This window comes from Macrotis lagotis, chromosome 3, assembly GCF_037893015.1.
Source record: "Macrotis lagotis isolate mMagLag1 chromosome 3, bilby.v1.9.chrom.fasta, whole genome shotgun sequence".
Classification (NCBI taxonomy): domain Eukaryota; kingdom Metazoa; phylum Chordata; class Mammalia; order Peramelemorphia; family Peramelidae; genus Macrotis; species Macrotis lagotis.
The window spans coordinates 288,289,407-288,311,997 of NC_133660.1; the positions used below are offsets into that span (position 1 = coordinate 288,289,407).

At 35.5% G+C, this 22,591-nt stretch overlaps 1 protein-coding gene and 1 pseudogene across 1 annotated transcript in view; one reads left to right on the forward strand and one right to left on the reverse strand.

Annotated features, from left to right (window-relative positions):
• Positions 1 to 432: 432 nt before the first annotated feature.
• LOC141518973 (vomeronasal type-2 receptor 26-like) overlaps positions 433 to 22,591 on the forward strand; it is a 30,687-nt gene continuing 8,528 nt past the window's right edge. The window contains exons 1-5 of the mRNA XM_074231396.1: positions 433 to 1,444; positions 2,518 to 2,809; positions 9,326 to 10,132; positions 16,942 to 17,160; positions 18,159 to 18,282. Of these exons, the coding sequence (XP_074087497.1) occupies positions 1,200 to 1,444; positions 2,518 to 2,809; positions 9,326 to 10,132; positions 16,942 to 17,160; positions 18,159 to 18,282 (1,687 nt within the window). The 5' untranslated portion in view covers positions 433 to 1,199. The remainder of the gene's footprint in view (positions 1,445 to 2,517; positions 2,810 to 9,325; positions 10,133 to 16,941; positions 17,161 to 18,158; positions 18,283 to 22,591) is intronic.
• LOC141518972 (acyl-protein thioesterase 1 pseudogene) lies at positions 18,237 to 20,892 on the reverse strand (annotated as a pseudogene).

The following is a 22,591-nucleotide window of genomic DNA, read 5'->3' on the forward strand; positions in this document are numbered from 1 at the left end:
GAATAGCTAAGTGACAAGGGGTCATCCCCCATTGGAAAATTGGTAGGAACACAGAGAAATGAAGTTATCATGTCAGAGTTGTGGACAAAATTCTTAAAGAAAGCCCACAGTGTGGAGACCATTCATTTATTAGGGTGAGACATGGTAATATCAATATAATCCTTGAAATAGTATTTGGCTATGATGCATGTTTAAAGAAGGTAAATAATTTAACTTATCAACTTTGAGAATGAAGAGTGTGAATGCACTTCAAGTAAACTTGTTCAGTAATAGTATTACATGCTGTTATTTAAAGTCTCTCTCTCTCTCTCTCTCTCTCTCTCTCAAAACTTTGGCTACTTTTCTGTCCACAAGATTTTCAATAATGAGGTTATAGTCAGAGTGCTAAAAATGATTTAGCAAGCTAAATACTTTCTTGAAAATTTTCTTTGGATTATTGTTATTCATTCAGTTAGAAATGGTTCAATGTCCACATCTAATCACCAAACATAATGACATCAAGGCCAGAAAAAAATGCATTTCATTATGGACACTTGTGGGCCTAGATCTTGTCACTATGATACTTTCTTCTCTTGTCATGTCACATTGACCTCTGACTGATACAAAATCTGGAATATTTTGTGTCATTGCACAAAATTTAATATAGGGAGAATTTCAGTAGTACTGTACTACAAGGTCAATGAAATGTAATTTAAGGGAGATCAGAGAATCTTGTAGATATTTTAGAGCCCATGGAAGGTTTGAAACCTCCAGAAATTAAAGTTAGGGAAAGTATTTCACAATCATATTTTTCACAGGTGTTTTTGAAGTTCTGAAGAACAAGGATGCAGGTGCAGACTTGCTGAACAGGAAGGACCTCAGAGGCCCTCACCCAAAATATTTTTCACTTACACACAAGAGACATGAAGATGGAGGGCCTCTCCTTATCCATCCACAGGGAACAAAGAGAATAACAACCAGAAGGCAAAAATTTCCTATAAATAATCCCTGTTCTTTCTAACTTTTGCCTTTGTCCTAAATAGAGTTCCATTTTATTGCTTCATATTCTATTTCCCATGAAAGAGGGGCTTTGAAACCTGAGCATTTCTTATTAAGAAAAATCCTTAGCCAAAAATATGCCTTTGGATGCATGGACAATGACCCCCAATCAGCTTACACCATCCTACTCTTTGACTCATTAGAAATTTAGACTATTTGCCATGGACCACAATAACCTAAGGTTCTTGTTCCTTACATTATGTGTGATCCTAATTTTGCCTTCAGTACATTTTGAGTATCAGATAGGGAAAAGTCCATGTGAAATAAAAAGAGCTTACAATCCCACATACAGAAAAGAAGGTGACCTAGTCTTAGGGGGCTTCTTCTCCTTGCTTCAGAAGACAGAGTATAAAGTTCAAAAGAAAGACTTCAAATTTTTTCCTACCCTTACATCTGCAGACCCAGGGTAAGCTATTTTATTATTTTTTCCGATTAATGAAATAGTCATCCATATTTCTGACTGTTTATTTTGTTGGTAGTATTATATTTTATTTAGACTTGCATAATAGACTGAATTCAGAATCAATTACTGTTTTCAAATAAGGGGAGAAATATTTCTTATTGTATGCATACCTGATGAAAAAGTTCTCTAGTTCATTTATGAATGCTATCCTCTGATGAGCTTTGCATAAGGGGAGCTTCTATGACTTACAGCACAACTTGGGGAAATAAACTAAAGATAGCCAGCTTAGGCATTAGAAAAGAAAATAAATTTACAATACTCCACTGAGTCCAGAGTTTCATCCTATATGCCTAAAGAGAATTAGCTATCAGAAGAAAAAGACAAAATATTTATCTTTTTTTTCATATTGGTTGATTGACTTTAGGAGCACATTGTTAAACTATGTCATTTTTGCCTTCTATGATTATAAGAATAACATTGAACTATGTCTAACTTATCAGTTAATCTAAAATTTACAATGTCCAAAAGAGTCACAGAAATCAGACGAAGGAAAGGTACTTAAATTGCCTGGAGTTTGCAATCATTTTATGTCTAGGAAATATTAATTCTAAGGCAGTTTCCAACAAATGAAAAAATCAGAAGACTATGTGCAGGCCATGAGTTAGAGATTATAATGTCATGAATTGCTTTAATTCATATCATTGTAATGCTGCCTATTTTAGAGATAATCATTTATGCAATTAATCCCACATCTGATTAATGAGAATCCTACAGTCTAATGACTAAAATGTGACATTAATTTTTTTAAATAGGTGAGTTGTTTTAATAATCTCATAGAAGATGTTTAGTGTTTCATTTTACAGTAAGGGATAGTATTGTTCATGGTTGCTCATGGTTGTTCGTAAAATGATTTGCTGAGGCAACACAGCTGGGAAATGTTTGAGGCAGCATTAAAGAAAGTGGCTCCTGATTTCATATTCAAATTTATTGTATTATGACACATTGTTGTGTCCATGAACATCGAATATTGTCTTTTATTGATTTTTTTGTTTTGTTACATTTTCCTCTCACCTCAGGTTGGTGTCCGAAAATTATCAACCTTTCTTTGCTTTCCAATTTGCTGTGAATGAGATCAACAAGAACCCTCATTTGCTGAGCAACATCACTTTGGGATACCAGGTGGTCAGCAACTTCCAAAACAACCAACTAGCTGTGGAAAGCTCCATAATATGGATGGCAGGGAAAGGTCCAATCATCCTTAACTATGATTGTAGTGAGCAGTCCAATTCAGTGGCTGTCATTGGAGGCACGACATCTGCACAGTCCATATCCATGGCCACCATTCTAAATCTTTATAAAGTTCCACAGGTAAGGGGATCCAATGCTGTCACTCAATTTAATACAAAATATTATTTAAAAGAACAGAAAATCTTTATCATCTGTTCAGTGCAATGTTAGAGATTTGGCTTTCATTTCTCCAGAAGTTCCAGGGACAGAAATCACAAAAAGCAATGCAAAAAGGGGCAATAATCCATTTCCTCAGGGAAATTCTTCTGTCCTCTAGATGAAGAATTGCTAAATTGGTTGAACTCTCATGGCTTTTAACCAAATTCAAATTTGCTTCTAATTTTTCTTAATAATTGTAAGGAACTTTGATGACTTGATTTTATCTAACATTTATTTATTCAGTATTTTATTTTTCCAGGGATTCATGTCAACAGATTTTTTTATTCATTTCCAAATCTTCCAGTTCCAAATTTCCTCCCTTCCTCCCACCCAAGTCCCCTCATTTAGAAAGCAAGCAATTTGATGTAGGTTATAAGTATGTTGTCATGCAAAACTTTTCCATAATAATCAGGCTATGAAAGAAAATATACAACCCCAGCCCATTAATTGGAGACTAAGTGAGCAAATTATAGAAAATTAATGTGATAGAACAGAAGTGTTCTAAAAGAAATCACGAAGGACTCTACTACAGAGTAGCTTGGAAACACCCGCATGAACTGATGTTGAGTGAAGTGAGTAGAACCAGAAGAACATTATCCGCACTAATAGCAATGCTGGGTTAGGGTTTATTTCACTAGTACAATAATCAAAGAAAACTGCAAAAGACTTGTGTTGGAAAACATTACCCATATTGAGAGATAAAACTGTGGAGTGTAAATGTAGACCAAAACTTAATGCTACCAACTTTTAAAAGAAGTCTTATGTATAGTATTCTCTCACAATATAACCAATTTAGATCTATGTTTAGAATCATTATACATGTATGCCCTATGTTGAATTGTTTTCTCTTCAGAAAGGGGGAGGGAAGGATAAGAGGGAGAAAAAGACAAAACTCTAAGCCTTTGAAAAAATTGTTTCTTGAAAACTCCCATTCCATGTCATTGGAAAAATAAATAAATTAAATATAAAATTATAATAAAGAAAATATATCTTCCTCAAAAATAAGACATCAAGAAAAATAAAAATCCAAAAAACATGCTTCAGTCCATATTCAGATAACAACAGCTGTTTCCTGGGAAAATCGTCACCAAAAGGGCAGTACCCATACTTTGGTCTAGGTTATGTCCCTTCTTCATTTATTATCCCAAGTTCCAGGTCCACTTTTCTGTGGTACTGATTTCATACTGACTGGACCAAATAGGAGTTATTTCAGTTGTGCTTGCCATTTTATTTTAATGGGTCCTATGGAGGAGTTAGGGAACTGGGTTTACAAATTGTCTGACCCAAACAGGAGCTAGGTCATGGTATGCTGGGATACACTCCCTCCTAGGGATCCACAAGTGTTCAGCTCTTTCAAGGTGATAGTCGTTAAAATAATGTGTTTCCTGCTCTCCTAGCATATGCAATCATCTGAGAATGATAACAACATTTTTTTTAGTCCTGGAATTGGAACAGTTGTCCCTGCTACCCTGCCCTAGAAAACGCTGGTGAGCTACTTCTACTTCTGTTCCTTGAGATGGTGATCCAGGGTAGTGATCCAGATGCATTTATGAGCAAAGCAACAAGGTCTGCCTCAGAGATAGTAAAGTGACTTGTAATGCCCTTCTGATCTGTAGGCTGAGATTTGGGAGAAAACCATTGTCCACTGGCATGGGATAGACACTTCCTGCTGACCATCTCAATTGTCTTGTGAATCCATGGGCTGAAAGGTCTGGAAACCTCCACTGTTTCCTCTGAGGTCATAGATCCCAAGGCCTGCTCCTAGATTGTTGGGAGCCTGTCAGCCTGATGTGTCTTATTCTGCACTGCACTCTTCTCTCATTCTAGTGAAATAGATTTTACCTGTCAAACTGCAAAGTTGTCTTGGGCTTTATGTTTTTATTCTGCCTTCATCTGCCCTCTAGAATGTGTTTAGAGTCATTACTTAAAGCTATTTGGAGGAGTTTGGTGGGGGGAGTTCTGGTAAATCCTTTTCTTCCTTTGCCGCTTTGGCTCTTCCTCCTCTGACAACTTTAGTTTAAATAAATAGTTCTCTTCCTCATCTCAACTAATCCCCATGTACACACTCATTCCTTTTCATTTTAAAATGGGTTTGGGAATTTTTTTCAAAAAGGATGAGCCATTTGTCTTCACCAGTTTCTGGTAACTAGCAGCATGTAATTCTGTGTTTACAATGATCCTTCCATTTTGACTGAGAATTTGTTTCCTGTATGAATCTGAGCTTGATTTGCCAAATATATGACAGTATCCTTCTATTCCAACCATTTTTCCTATTTTTAATTTTTTTCAATATGTGAAACAATAATTTTCAACATTTATTTTTCTAAAATATTCATTCTTTCATACTGTCCTCCCCCCATCGTAGGTTTGCAAATAATCTTATATAGGCCATGTATAGGTATGTTACCCTTATTAAAATGAGTCAAGCTGCAAAAAGAATCAGGAACAAAAGAGAAACCATGGCAAGGAAAAACAATAATCAAATTTAGAAAATGAAGTGAGTCGGGTTTGATCTGCAATCAAATTCAGAATTCCAAATTCCAGATTTTTCTGGATGAGGTTGTCATTTTAAATAGGAAGTCTTTTAGAGTTATTGTGTATCACTGCACTGCTGAAAAGAGAAAAATCTATCACAGTTGATCATCACACATTGTTGTCACATCACTCAGCATTGTGAAACAAGGGAAACAAATATCTATTAAAGGCTTCATTTCTCAAATATGTATAAAATTAAGTATAATTTCCAAGTAGAAAGTCTTTCCATATTGATATGTCATTAAGCATATGCACAATCTGACATACAAAGGAGTCATAGCTATTTATAGAAATTTGAAAATTATAATGAATCACTTTAAATTGGAGAAATGCTGTAGAATGACACAACTGAGGAGTCACTTAACTTTTTTTTAACATTTTCTTCCATTTATTTACACATTACTAAAATATTCTTGTTGTAAGAGTAAACATAAAACCACATCCCCCAACAAAAGTATAAAACCTCATCAGAAATGAAGTGAAAAGAAAGAAAAAAATATTCAGTCTGTGTTCTGATACCATCAGCTCTGTCTTGGGTGAATTGCATTCTTGATCATAAATTCATCATAGAAGTTTCTTCCAGTTTTTCCATAGTAGCTGAAGCTTATTGTAATTCCCTCCACCCATTTCTCCCCACCACCACCATCTATTATATTTTCTCTTTCCTTTCACTCAGTCCCTCTTCTCAAATGTGCTGTTAGGGTAGTTGTGTGCCCCAAGCCTACATCCCACCTCAGAGACCCAGCAACCACCTGACCCCATAGTCCCAGACACGACACCCAATCCCACCAGCATGCAAAAAAGAATATGTGTTACATATGAGTATCTTCTCCCATCCATTGTGCCCCCTATTTTTTTTTAAAGGAGATCATTAGCAATTATAATTAGTAAAATAAAATTTAAATTAATGCAATCCTTAAGCCTGTATATTTTAAGAACAGTATACCACTTCAGCATAATATCTCAGACAGATAAATTGATTATGGAAAAACAATTCCTTAAGAATACTGAAAGAGGGCAGCTAGGTGGCGCAGTGGATAAAGTACAGGCCCTGGGGTCAGGAGGACCTGGGTTCAAATCCAGTCTCAGACACTTAATAATTACCTAGCTGTGTGGCCTTGGGCAAGCCACTTAACCCCATTTGCCTTGCAAAAAAAAAAACCCCTCAAAAAATAGTGAAAGAGAACTGTGCGGCAAAACTTCTTAAAAGTACAGATTTAGGTTTTTGAAATTATCACTATAATGAAGACTATCTTTTAATATCACTGACTAGCTCAGGTATAGAGACACAAAAATGTGCAGGTCACAGGAAACTGAGATTTGTTTGGCCAATTTCCTTTCCAAAAATGAGATCAAAGATAATGTGTATTTTCAGTTTTACTCAATATATTCATAAGGCATATGCATGAAGTGAATCTTTAACATTCAAATTAAATGTTTTGTTTTATTGGTTCTATTGTTTTCTAATTTCTTTTACTAGTGTATCTTGTTTATTTTACTGTAGGTGGCCTATTATTTGATTTACTAGGCCTTCCACTGTTGGTGGCAAACTGATTTACTTGTATTTGATACATTTTCAAATTCCCTTAAAGAACCAGGGGGTATGTGCTGTAGGTTATGTGGACTTCTAGTCACTGGCATGGTCTCTCCAATGTCACTTGGTTTTGTGTTATTTCTATTACAAATAGTTTTGTTATTCTTACTGTTGTTTTTAAGCACATATTTCCTACACTTAATATCATTTTTCATAAACTCCTGCTACTGTTCCTGCCTTGTCTGCTCTCCTGTCAGGTGTATGCTGCCTCCTGTAGCAGTGTTCTCAGTTTTTGCATCATGATATCTCAGGTCGTCTCAGGTACCCATAGAGGAGAAAGTATACTTTGCATTTTTTATTTTATAGGTAATAATTTCAATTCCATGTGGTATGTGTCACTTCCTTCCCACGTCCTCATTCCAGCAGAGCAACATTGGGAAGATTTAAATATTCAACAATAAATGTTTCAGTTTATGAAATCTTTGTCTGGAGGTAGATAAGACTTTTCTTCATCAGTCCTTCCTATGTGACTTCAATGTATGATTACTCAGAATCACTTAGTGACACAATAATTGTATTTGGAATATGCTTGCATGGTATTCCATATACTCTTTGATTTAATCTTGGCCCTTTTCAGCATTTCATGGCAGTTTCTCCATGTTTTTTTTCACTAACATCCATTTGTTTGTTTTTTCTTATACCTCAGTAATCCAATATATCACAATAATAAATCCAATTTCACAAAACTAATCCAATATATCACAATTTAGTCGTTTGTTCCCAATTGGTGGACAACTATTCAATTTGCATTCTGTGCCATCCCAAAGACAGCGGCTGCAAATTCTTTAGAATATAGAAACTTGTTTCAGTTTGTCATAATTACTTAATAATGTACCTAATTACTAGTATTCCTGGGTCAAATTGTGCTGATTCTTTTATAGCTCTTTCAGTGTCATTTCCAGTAACTCCTCAAAATTGTCAGCTCACTTCACAATTCCACCAACAGTATGTTAGTATCCTAAGTTTTCCACTTCCTTCCCACATTCATTTTTATCAATTTGATAGGGAGGGGAAAGAATCTCAGAGTTGTTTTCATGTATATTTCTCTAATCAACAAAGGAAGATAATAGTCTTGGCATATGGAAATTAGGATTGTCCCCAAACTATTGATGAAGGAATTTGCTTTATGACTGGAGCTCCAAGATAGCATCATTTAAAATTACACTGCTGAGATCAAACTTACTATTATTGCTGGCCATATTCATATATTATAATCATAGATCTGAGCCTAAGAATAACTGGTTGTTACAAGTACATATGTCTTAAGTTCTGTCTTTTCCACCAAGCGAGATGAAAGATATTAGAATGAAGCTTTATTCTCTGAATCAGTTGTCTATGGGCTGGAGTGGAAGGGAAGAACAGTTCAGAAGGACATCATCTTGGGCACCTTTATCAGGGTATTCTTTCTGACTTGGTGACTGTGGGAATGACTTAAGTTACATTTCTGCACTACATATTTTATCTTATTTCTAGAAAATTGTGGGAGAAGGATAAATCAAAGCCAGTATATAAAACTTTCTCTTGTATTTCTTTCTTCTGACACTAGTAGATTATTTTGGGTTCAGATCAGACATGTGTGCGCTCAGTGAATATAGAGGAGTGAATCATTCCTTAATTAACAGTTTTGTCACTAATAGTGTAAAGCCAATCTTGGCAATAGATTTCAGTGTGAGATCTCCATCCCCATCTCTGATAGGGTTAGGACTAGAAAAAATTTCCTCCTTGAAAAAGCAGTAGGACATAATTCTTAGTTTAAAGGAAATATTATTCTTTCTTGAATTATGTGAGGAATGGGAAATATGCAACAGAAAGACTGGATAAAGGAAATGGGGAGATGAGAAAGATCAGGCATCTATCTAGGCACAAAGAATTATCTAATAGTTGCATGAAGGAGACTCTAAGCATGTCCTTCTTAAATAAACACAAGAGAAATAGGAAGAAGTGAGTCGTTATTCCAAAGAAGCTGATTAAGGTACAAAGTTAAATAAAAAGATATTAATGGATAGTATGTTCTAAAAGTGGACTTTTTTTAGGAAGGAGCTTACATTTCCATCATTGGAATCTTTCAAACACAGATTTAGTAATTGCTTCATGGAGGTATTGGATAAGGGATTCTTCTTCATCTAAAGTTTCAGAAATTCCTTCATATCAGTATCTTTCCTACGAGTGTAATTGTGTGACATGAAACTATAAATTAAAATCAAAAGCTCTCATTTATTGCCTGCTCTGTGTAAGTCATTAATATATTTTCTTATGCAAATGTGAAGGAACATAAATGACCATTCCAGTCTTCTTTATTTTTCTTTTAGATAAACTATGGTCCATTTGATCTTCTCCTGACTGATAAGCTCCAGTATCCATATATCTATCAGATGGGCAGCAAGGATTCCACTCTTCACCTTGCATTTGTCCAAATGATGCTACATTTTGGCTGGACTTGGGTAGGACTAATTCTTGCAGACAACATAAGAGGGGAGAGTTTCTTCAGGGATCTACAAGCAGAGATGGCCAGGAATAGTCTCTGTGTGGGATTTATGGAAATAATCTCAAGCACATTTGACCTTTATTCGGGTGAAAAGTATAGCATCCTTTCTAGGACCATTGCATCATCATCCAATGTGATTTTCACCTATGGAGATTCAGATTTCCTTCAGCATCTTTTGGTTACATTGGTTGACTATATCCTATATGGAAAGGTGTTGGTGACCACATTTTCCTGGGAATTTTTTAGTGATCAACAGCTTGAAGAGGTTAATAATTTACATGGAACAATAATACTTTCTCCTCCCCAGAAGGAGATTCCTGGTTTCATAGATTTTGTAGAAAGCCTGAATCAAAGTGTGATGTCTGAGAACATTTTTCTAAAACAATTCTGGGAGTCAGTCTTTACTTGCAAATTTTCAGCAAACAATAATTTTGATATGTTTATTCCTATTTGCCAAGAAGGTCTTTCCTTGGCTGATGTACAGGCTCCAGATTTTAATCTGATCACAAGAGAACTGAGCCTTAATGTTTACAGTGCAGTATATGGAGTTGCCTGTGCTCTGCATGAGCTGCTCCAGTCTGAGGTAAGGGAGACATCAGAACTTGCAAAAAGCCCAGGCCTCTCTTACAAGGTAAGAGTTCTTTTTGACTCCTATGCTTAACAGAGAGTACACTCAACATCCTATTGTTAATTATCTGTTGTATGAAGGAAGCAGGAATGGTGAGAGTCTGCAATAGTACGTTTTATTTCCTAACATTGCTTCTGGTATGTTTCTTAGTTTGTGCTTATAAGGAATCCTGGTGAAAAAAAAAACAATGAAATGATCTCAGAAAAAGGAATTGATTTCAGCTGATACGGCAGCCATGGGGAAGTTGTTGTTCTTTTTACACATCTCTCTGAGTTTTGGGAACTTCTTAAGGTCTCTTAAGTCCTAGCAATGGTGTTGATGGGAGAGAAGCTATCCGTAGTTTTAGAACTATTTGGGCACAGTTCCAAATTGTTCTCCACATTGGTTCCATGAGTTCCCCACTGCACCATAAGCGCATTGGTGTCCCAGATGAAGCATATCTCATTCAGGATTGATCATTTTCCTTTTTTGTCTTCTTGTACAGTCTGATACATGTGAAGTTGTTCCTCACACTTGCTTAAATTTACATTTGCCTGATCAATAATGATTTCAAGGATTTTTTTTCATGTGATTAAAGATACCTTCACTTTCTCCATCTGATAACATACATTTTGACTATTTATAAGTAGGGGAATAATTTGAATTCTAATAAATTTTACTCAGTTCGTTTATATTTTAGAAATGTGTCCTTTGTCAAGAACACTGTTTGTAAAAAAGACATTCCAACCATACTGATTCCTGTTTAATCATGGTTTCATTGTTTTTATTTGTGTAAGATCTTTTTAATTGATTGAAATCAAAATTATCCATTTTGTATTTTATAATGTTCTCCATCTTTTCTTTGATCATTAGCTTCTTCCATTTCCATATATCTGACAAAATTATTCCTTGAAATTCTAACTGGCTTAGCTTAAAATATCACCCTTTATGGCCAAATTCGGAACTCATTCGACATTATAGTGGTATAGAGTATGAGATGGTCTATGCCAAATGTCAGCCATATTATTTCCAGTTGTCCCAGAGTTTTTTTTTTAAGGAGTGAGTTCTTTTCTGAGAAGCTGAAGACTTTGGTTTTATCAAATATTTGATAGCTATAGTAATCTGCTATTCTTTCCTATGTACCTAACAAATTCTATTGAGCTACAACCCTGTTATTTATTCATTTTATCTCTCAATATTCTTCTTTTTGTTCCACTGTATGAATTTAGCTGTTTTTTCTATCTTGATAAAATATTTTTTTTTGAAATTTGATTGATCTGGTTCTAAACAAGTAATTAAATCTGGGCAAAATTATCATTTTTTCTATTAGCTCAGTCTAAGCATGAGCAACTGACACCTGTCCAGATATTTAGATATGGTTTGATCTGTGCGATTATTGTTTTACACTTTTTTCACCTAGTCCCTGAGTCTGCCATTACTTTGAATGGAATTTCTCTTTGTATCTCTTGATGCTGACTCTTATTAGTTATATACAGAAGCGGTCAGGAAATTTGTCTTTATTCTATATCCTGCAACGTGGGTGCAGTTTCTAATGTTTTCAAGGAATTGCTTTAGATAATTTTCTAAGATTCTCTAAATAAACTGTCATATATGAAAAGAATGAGAGTTGTATTTCTTCATTACCTATTCTAATTGTCAATTTATTTTTCTTCTTTAGTGTTGAGGTTAGCATTTCTAATGAATTATTGAATAAAAGTGGTGACAAAGATATCCTTGTTTCAAAACTGATCTCTTTGGGAATACTTCCAGCTTCTCCTCATTAGATATAATGACTGGATTTTAGATAGATTCTGTTTATTGTTTTAAGGAACACTCCATTTATTCCTACTCTAGTGTTTTGAAAGGTCTGTGTTTCATTTTCGCAAAAGCTTTTTCAACATCTATTGACATAATGATATGTTTTCTGTTAGACTTTTTAATTATGGTCAGTGAATCTGGTCATTTTAATAATATTGAAGCAACCCGGCAATTCTCATATAATTTGAACTTGATCACTGTGTATTATGTTTGTGAAAACATGCTGGAATCACACTGATAATATTTTATTTAAAATTTTTCACTCACATGCATTGTGGAATTTGGTCAACAATTTTCTTTATCTGTTTTGCCCCTTACTGGCTTAGGTATCAGCACATTAATGGTTTCATAGAAGGAATTTGGCAAAACTCCTCCTTCACATTTTATTTCAAATAGCTCAAAAGAATTTTAAAAAAATTTCTTCCTTTGATATTTGGGTGAATTTTCTTGTGAATCCACCTTACAAGTGATATTTTTACTTAAGGAGTTCACTGATGTTTTTTTCTATTTATTTTTCTGTGATGGGATATTTAAATATTTAATTTCCTCTTCTATTTAACTTGGTAGTTGATGTATAGTAAATATTTATCCATTTCACTTTGTTATCCAATTTGTTGTCATACAGGTGGGCAAAACTTATCTATATCATTCCTTTTTTTCTTCCTCATTGGTAATGAATTCAGCCTTTCCATTTTTGATACTGGTAATGTGAGTTTCTTTTTTCCTAATCAAATTAAACAAAATTTATCTATCTTATTGTTTTTTGATAAAAGCCAACAGTTTCATTTGTTACTTTAATAGCTTTTTTTACTTTTACTTTTATTCTTCTTTTCATTTTCATAACTTAAAATTTGAGGACATATTTGTTTTATCTCTAGTTTTTTGGTCATATGCAATTCCTTGTAATCCTCTTTCTCTATTTAATTCATGGATGCACTTCAAGTTGTAGAAGTTCCCACAATAACTGCTTTGACTGAATTTCACAAATTTTGCTATATTGTCTCATTGTTTTCAATGAAACTTCAATATTTTGATGATTTCATGCTTGAAACACTCAGTCTTTTAAATTAGATTATTTAGTTTCCAATAAATTTTAGGTCTTTATTGCAAGAGAATTTATCGAATTATTTTCTAAAAAGTATACATTTAATATTTCTTCCTTTATGCATTTGGGCATGAGGTTTTAATGCCCTAATATGAGGTCAATTTTTGTGTAGGTGCCATGTGCCACAGAGAGAAGAAAAAGTATATAGCTATGAATCTGCATTCAGTTTTTTACAGAGTTCTAGCATATCTGACTTTTCTCATATTCTATTCACTCCTTAATTTCTTTCTTCTTGATGTTATGATTAGATTTATCTAATTGTGAGAGTCAGAGTTTAAGGACCCCTACCAGTCTAGTTCTGGTATATATGTCTTCCTGTAACTCATTTAGTTTCTTCCTAAGAATCTGGATGTTATCCCACTTGGTACACACATCTACTATGAAAATCACCTTGTGGTCAATGGTACCTTTTAGAGAATGTGCTTTCCTTACTTATCCCTTTGAATGAGATCTATTTTGCAATTACTTTTTTTGAGGTAAGAGTTGCTACTGCTGCATTTTCAGTTCAGGTGAAGTATAATATATTCTGCTCAGGGTTTAACTTCACTCTGGGTGTGTGTGTGTCTCTGCTTCACATGTATGTCTTTTAGCAGTATATTATAGATTTCTGGTTTTTCATCCACTCTGCTATCTGCTTGCATTTTTTGGGAGAGTTCAACTCCATTTATATTCACTTTTATAATTACTAACTCTTCATTAGCCTCCACTCTATCCCCCCCCCCTTACTTATGCTTTTTTCCTCCCTTCATCCTTATTCCTCCTCATCAGTGTTTTTCTTCTGAATGCCAGCTCCCTCAATCTGTTCCCCATCAACCAGTCACCTTCCATTTCCACCCCCCTCTTTCCCTATTCCCTTCCACACTTTTCCCCTTCTAATCTTTAAAGTGAAAAATAAATTTCTGAACCAATTCAGTGTTTGTATCATTCACTCTTTAAGCCAAATCTGATAAGAAGACCATTCAAATTGCAATTACCCCCCCCCCTCTTCTTCCCCTTTCCTGGAATAGGTCATTTTGCCACTAGATGTGAAGTAATTTACTGCATTCTGACTCTCCCTACCACCAATCTCTTCAGAATCCCTATTATTTTAATGTCTTCACTTTTAAAAGCCATTCCGTCAGAATCAACTGATATCCATACTTTCAACCCAAGTACATTTCCTCTAAGAGAGATATGATTCTGAAGAGCTTTGAGATGTAGGCATAAAACCAGTTCAATCTTATTGAATAGCAGTCTTTTATTTCCTTCTCTTTACCTTTTCATATATCTCTTGAGTCTTCTATATGAAAATAGTTGTTTTTTTCCAGGGTGGGGGGTGTCAGTTCTAGTCTTTTCTTCAGAAAATTTTAAAATCAACCTATTTCATTAACTATCCATCTTTCCCCCTTAAAAGAGTGTACTCAGTTTTACTGGTAGCTGATTCCTAGGGGCAATTCAAATCCCCTTGACTTTCATAATATCAGATACCAGGCCTTTCAATCCTTAACATTATGATAGGAAGGTCCTTTTTAATTCTGAATGTGGTTCTTCAGTATTTGAATTGCTTCTTTGTGGTTGCATGCAGTATTTTCTCCTTTGTCTGAAACTTTTGAGTATCCTACAGTTTTCCTGGGCAGTTTCATTTTGGATCCATAGAGGAGCTGATCTGCAGATTGTTTCCATGGCATTTTAACCTCTGATTCCAGGATATTGGGGCAGTTCTTTTTAAAAAAAATTTCCATCCACATGCATATGTAGACTTTTTAGGTTTTAATGAGCTTCTAATTCTAGCTATGAATTTTTTAAGCTATAAATTTCCTTCTACCCTCCCTTCCCATCCCCTACCCTCAACTGTGATCAGTCAGGTTAACAATGGACACACATAATTTTGATAAAGGTTTACAGATTAGTTATTTTCAACATGAGGAAGTGGGATTAAGGGAAAGAGAAACATAAGAGATAACTTTGATAAAGTGCTCATCGCATTCTGATGGGTCGCACATTTTTGCTTTTCATTTTGTTTTATTTTCTTTCCTCTTGATAGAGGTAACATTGTCTATGGCTGGTATAATATGGTCGTTTTCGCACTCTGAACTGCTGAGAGGAGCTGCTTCTATCAAATTTATTCACCTCACAATGTTGTTGTTAATGTGTACATTGTTTTCCTGTTTCTGCTCCCTTCACTCAGCATCACATCCCTTAAGTCATTCCATGCTTTTCTAGAGTCTGACCATTTATGGGTTCTTATATAACAGTAGTATTCCATGGTATTCATGTACCATAACTTGTTTAGCCATTCCCCACTGATGTGTATCCCCCAATTTCCAATTCTTTGCTACTACAAAAAAGAGCTACTATCCATATTGTGGAATAAGTAGGAATTTTCCTTTTTTTAAAGAATTTCTTCTGTATTTTGAACTGAAATTGGAATCCCTGGATCAAAGGGTATGAACAACTTTATTGCTCTTTGGGAATAGTTTCATATTAATCTCCAGAAAGGTTGGATTCATTTAAAACTCCACTAGAAATGCATCAATGTCGCAATCCTCACACAATCTCTCCTACATTGTTTGTTTTCCCTTTTTCTCATCTTGACTAATCTGGTAGGTGTGAGGTGATACCTCATTATTGTTTTAATTTGCATTTCTCTAATCAATAATGATTTGGGGTATTTTTTCACAGAATTACACATAACTTTAATTTCTTCATTTGCAAAATCTTTTGTAAATCCTATGACTATTTATCAATTGGAGAAGTCAGGAAAGTTCTTGATAATTTTCTGTGAAATGGAGTCCAAGTTCCCTTTTTGATCATGGCTTTCAGGTAGTACAATTATTTTTAAATTATCTGTCTTGTATCATTTTTCCATATCAGCAAGTTTACCAATAAGTTATTTTGCATTTTATTACATTTTGTTCAATTTTATTTAATAGATTCTTCATTTATCAGGAAATGATTAGCTTCAATTAATCCAACTCTTTTCCTCTGGGAGAGATTTTGTTCATCTTGGCTTTGCATTTCCTTTATTATTTGATCAATTCTATTTTTTTTCACAGCTCCTCCTCGTGGTTACGTCTGTGCTACACGTTCAGCCGCAATTCTCTAGTAACAAACGATAGAAATGAAAGTATAGTCTTGCTCAATTCTATTTTTAAAGTAGCTGTTATTTTTCTAATTGCTCAATTTATTTTTAATCATTTGTTTTCTTCTTTTAATTTTTGCATTAATTTTTGTTAATTTTGTCTTGCATTTCTTTCCACATTTTTTCCTGTTGTTTTTAAATTCCTTTCTGAGCTCTTCGAAGAAGTCTTTCTGGGCTGGAGCCCAACCTCCTTTAGAGGTTCACTTGTAACCACTTCTGCTCCTCTTTTCTGAGCTTGTGTTTGACTCATTCTTCTCTCCAAGGTACCATTCAATGATTCCTGGGGCGGGTATCTGTTCTCTGCCCTCTTCTCAACAATGATCTCCTGTGACAGATCTTGCTTGAAGATGTTCCCTTCTTTTTGCATTCTTTTTTGTATTCTGTCAATCCAAAATCTTTTAAGGGACCTGATTCTTGTAATTTCTGGGAAAAATGCCAGAGAGTTTATAAAAGAACCTGGCTTCTCTCTGTAATCTTGAGTCATGGACTAAAGTTTTAATAAAGAATTGAGTTTGCAAGTGATCCAAGACATTTGGAAAATAAGCTGAAATGTCTTCTGAGGGAAGTTCAATACCTACAATTCCTTAGTATCTGCTGATTCTGTGATGCTTCTGTTGTGCAAAGTTTGCAACAGATAATGAGAAAATAAGTGTAGAACTCTAGGAGGAGCTTAAGAAGAAAAAATAGAAAAAACAAGAGAACGATAATTTATGATAGTGCCAAAATAATTTTATGTTGATAATCAAATCTGGGATATAGGCATAAATACTTCCCTTGTCCTTGCTTTAGCTCCACCATTTTCTGAAGCACAAAGATCCTGTGAGTAGTGCTCGTGATGAGCTATGTGGAGATCCATTCACTGAGGCTGTTGAGACATATGAAATCCTGAATTTTAAATCTTTTCCTGATGATATTGTGACACTGGTGAAAGTGGGTGAATTCATCCCTCATGGTGCGGGATTCAGGATTAATCAAGAATCTATTGAATGGCCAGGAGATTTCTCTCAGGTAAGGGGACAAGTAATAATGTGAGATTTATCAGTTTGCCTTTTTAGAATCCTGCACAGTGCCGTTTCTTTATTGGCACCAGGAAATTCCCCATTGACCTTAGAAATGACTGTGACAGGGAGCTAGTATCTATTCACTCTTAATGCTCTGAGTAAGACAGAACTGTGATTTCCCTATTTACAATCCTACTTTTAAAATATTTCCAAGTTGCAAAAAGTTCTGAGTATTTCACGTTTAGAGAATCTTGAAATATATCAGTTGCATTTGCTCAAATTTGAAATATAACAAGGAATGCATAGTGGAGAAAAAAATTTGCCGATTGGGACATATTACATGAAAAACTCTCCATGTTCTGGAATCCTGCAATTATATAAAGATTTATCCTGAGTGGAAGTTTAAAAATATATTCCCCTTATGTAGTCAATGATTTATTTCAACTTTACCTGTTTAAAAATGGAGTGAAGTGGGGCAGCTAAGTGGTGCAGTAGATAGAGCACTAACCCTGGATTCAGGAGTACATGAGTCCAAATCTGGCATCAGATATTTAATAATTACCTAGCTGTGTGGTCTTAGGCAAGCCACTTAACCCCATTTGCCTTGCAAAAACCTAAAGATAAATACATACATACATACATACATACATACATCAATAAATAAATAAAATAAAAATGGAGTGAAATTTAGAGATATACTGGTACTTCAGGGGTAGAAAAATATATATGTCAGAAATACATAAGTGATAGATTTAAAAAAACTAACAAAAAATTCTCAGGAAAAAACAAGAGTTTTAATTTTGCCCAAAGGGAGGATTTTGTGCAGGTTAAGTGGGCAAAAGTCTCCATTGAAGAATAGATCAACCTTGCTCTGTTGAATTGCAAAAAGTTTGTAATAAATGTCTTGCCTAGTAGAGAAATGAATTCCTTGTGGACTCAATGTATCTATCTTTCAGCACTCGTTCTTACAGTGACTTTTTCTTCTTTTCTATGAGGGAAACATAGACTCCGATTGCCATGTGCACCCCCAGCTGTGGTCCTGGATTCAAGAAGACCATTCGTGAAAATCAGCCCATCTGCTGCTTTGACTGTGACCTGTGCCCTGAGGGACATATTTCCAACCAGACAGGTGATTTTTTTTTTCAGCTTTAAACTTTATTTCACATTTGATAGAAACTGTGAAAAAGATGTACATCTTCCCAAGTACAGCAAAACATTTCAACGGAATATAAGATTTCTTACCATAAATAAAGTAGTAACATTTTGTTGATTTTCATACCAACTAAAACAGTTTATGTTCTTCAAAATAAAGAAAAGTGATTCAGTAAATGATTGTTTTAAAATTTTAAGCCCAGACCTTAAACTTTTGGTTTCATTATTAACATTCCATACAGTACATTACTAAATTATATCCATTATGTGTCAATTAGCACCTATTTAATAAAGATGCACTGATAACATAGCAATAATAGAACAATTACAATTCTAAAACACCAAGCATATTTTTCTGCTAAGACTTAAAGTACTCTAATAACAGAATGCTTAGTTAATAGGGTTCTGACTAGTTACCCAACCCTTTTGATACATTAACAAATTTGCCTCTCAATTTTCTGAATGATCTGAGACTTTTGTCTGTATAAAAATCAATTTCTTTTATGTTTGCAAAAAAATTAATTCTAAAAAGCTTTTGAAAAAAGTCTTAATCTGACATTGCTCAAATGACAGAAAAAAAAATAAAGCAAATTCTGGTAAGGGCTAATGTATTTTCCACAGTGCTTGGTTTAGAATAAATCTATAAAACAGGTAATCTCAAATCTAAATCCATTAATCTACTGAAATCCAAGAATTCCTGTAATTGTGAGAGGGAAATAATTCAAACTAAACACTTTATGTTCATAATCAGTTTGACAGTTATTGTCACCTTGAAGGTCATCAAGGCGTTTACAGAATTGAAACTTGATGATTAAACATTCCAGGACATGGAACTGAATAAATTGTCTAAGAAAACTCAAGCGTTTTCTTAAAGGTACACTCCTCAGAAATGTAAGAAACCAGCTCTAACAAGGCAAACCATTACATTTCACAAAGGCAAACTATTTCCACTCTATTAGGGTTTCAAATCAAATTGAAGGAAATCCTTTAGGACCAAAATTCAGAAAGCATTATTTTTCAGCTGATTACAGCAAAATCTTGAAAATTACTCTCATCACCTAATCTGTAGAATGTGCTGTACTAACTGGATCTTAGTTTACATTAATATACAATTTGAGAAAAAAGCTAATTTTGAAAGTTGTGTTGTCTACTTTCTTCCTGTCAAATAAATATTTTTTGTATAATGTATATAATTCAGGGTATCAATTCATAAAAACATATAAACACCAAATAGCTATGGTCTGAAGAAAATATTTGGTTGGCTAGAAGGATAATAGAGGAAGAATGAGTTACACAATCAGAGAGGAAAAATGAGACAAATTAATTTTGAAGAAAAGGTAACAGGGCCTGGTCCCTAAATATAAGGGCCATTAGGATGGAAGAGCATAACATTACTTACACATTGACACTTTAAAAGCATTATCCGTTATTCTCAGGGATAATGTAATACCATCTCGTTCCTATTATGGATTACAAACACATATATGAATACATATATAAAAATACAGAAGATGCATGGTGACTAAGCAATTTTGGAACAAATCCTTATATGAAGCACAGCATGCACGAAGTGATTATATTTTAACTGCTCATTTTATACCTGAACAAATTTTCATTAAGCATACTAACACTTTATTTTTGAATTACTTAATCAAAAAAGTCAGATTGCAGTGTTTTATCTTAGTACGCTGAATTACTTTTGGAGAAAACCCAGCTGCCTCATTTATTATAACACTTGTATATTTTATAACAGATACCATACAAATATATGTATAGAAATTTGAAAGACCATAATTTTCTGAAGAAGAGACATTATTTCATCAGTATCACCGGCATGTATTTGCAAATCGGTAGCAACACTGCCATAGTAGAAGTAAAGTTTCAGGACTGGGCTTGTGAAAAGGTTTATTCTTGGCTACAATGATGCTGGTGTAGTTCTATAGAAGGCCTGTTAAATGATGTCAATCAATTGGAGGTAGGAGTTTATCCACGAATTGCTTAATATCCAACATTTCCTGGTTACACGAACTGTGCCTCATGCCTTTATAGGTGCGGAAGTTTACATTAGATGGATTTACCAATGTTTTTAGCTTTTCAACAGTAAGAGAACCAAACATATGGGGAACCAAAGGGTCACTGTCCCCATGGCACTGGAGCATAGCGCTATCTTTATTAACACCACCGATGGGACCCTGTGGAAATTTCCTATCCTCGAGGGCTAAAACACCCGCTAATTTGTGCTGTGTTGTAAGAGCAGTATACAAGGACAAAGCTCCTCCCTGAGAAAATCCTCCTAAAACAATTCTATGCGACGGCATGCCATTCTTCACTTCTTGACCTATTAAAGCCTTAATATTTTCTGCAGCTTTATTCCATGTTCATCCTCCTGCGAGTCAGGAGAGAGTCCAATCATATCAAACCAAGAAGGCCCGGCCATACTCATATTTAAGGTAACGGGCATAACTGGTGCATGTGGACAAATATATTTGCTGTGTGAACTTCTAATACCTGCAAAAGCTTCTGCCCATCCACGCCCCGTCTCTCCTAATCCATGAAGGAACATGGCGGCGGCGCTTGCTTTCCTGGCTGCCGGCACTATAGCACGTTGTTGGCGGACGTGCACCGGGCTCGGCCGAGGACGAGGCTGGGCGGCGCAGGCGCAGCGCGGCCTCCTAACTGGGGGCACGCGAGGATCGTTTCCGGGACCAGGCGCGCGCGCCCTCGCTCGAGAGCGCGCGGCGCCGGCGGCAGGCGCGGCCCCCCTCCCCCAGGTCCACGGCGCGGCCCCGAGGGACTCAGACAGGTGATTTCTTAAAGATGCACAGTACTTCTCGCCGAATAACAGCTGTACTATTTTGTAAGGGCTTGGGGGAATCTTAACCTGCAGGGACGTTTACTTAACCAAATGATATTTGCTGAACTGTAACAATGCTGTACTCATTCAATCACTTTCATTCACTGAACTTTGAAGACATTCCTGTAACTAACAGGAGCATCCCCTGCTTCTATTTAACAAAAATATATCCAATGAGAAGCCAATAGTATTTTACTACTTTTGGACTTAATAATTCTTCCCTGCTTTTATAACGAACTCTAAGCTCTGTATCTGCGAGAGAGCTTAATCTAATGTTTTTCCCTAAAAGTCCTAGCCCATAAGGGAAATATTAATAATCCAAAATATAAAATCTAAGCGTTATCTAAGTGCATTTGAATTTTGATTGAGAGCCGGAATAGGCGTCTTGCTGGTGGACGTATCTTCATGAAAATATGAAAATTATTTCGTTGTTCTTGCTGGGTTTTTTGGATTCTTTGTTTAGGACCAGTTGTTTTCCTAGAGGTCAACCAAGATTTGCCCCAAAACACTGTGTAAGGGGGGAACCAGGATGACAGGCAGGAATTCTCACAAGCTCTCCCTCAGACCACTTCAAATACCTGTAAAATGGTGACTGTAACCAACTTCTAGAGTGGCAGAACCCACAGAAAGACTGAATGAAACAATTTTTCAGTCCATGACAATTTCGAAGATCTGTGGGATGGGTCTATTAAACAGGGTTAGTACAGGCCCACAGTGCAGTGGAAACCGTCTCCAGCCATCCAGAATAGCTCACAAGTGTGTCTCTGGGGGTGACTGGGTCTATGGCAATAACAGGGCAGTTTCCAGACCTTTCAGTCCAGAGTTTGCCAAGGACAATTCATCAGGAAATCTCTGCCACACCAGAGTGAGAGCAGAACCCTGTCCACTGCAGGCTTTAGAGGAGACTCAGTCCTAGAACCAGCAGCAAAGTAAAAAAAAAAAAAAGAATCAGGAGTACAGGTGGGGAGCTGTCAGGCAAGAAGTCAACTTGCAGCTGCTTCCAAACAAGCCATGGATTGTAAGGGGTTGGCGGAAGACTGCAGAGGCTTCTTTTTTTTCCTATCCCCAAGGCACAACTCTGTTACTTTGCCCATTCTCATATCTGGATCACGGTCTGGGGCACTAGTCTTAGGGAAAGAAACTTTACTGCCATATGAGAGAATGGACCCAGGGCAGAGTTCCCTGGAGAACCCTGGAGCAGAGGGCTGTGCTGTGGTCATCCAAAAGAGTATAGGCCACAAAAGCAGTTAGAGTTACTCAAAAGTCTTTGAAGGAATTGAGTTCCCTGAAAACACCTAAAAATACCCTCAAATACTTGACAAAGTGCATCTCCCACACTGGAAGCAGAGCCGCCAACTTTATAAAAGAATTAACATTAAGACTTAAGAAATTAGCAAACAACAGTTGAAAAAAATCTGACCATAGAAAATTA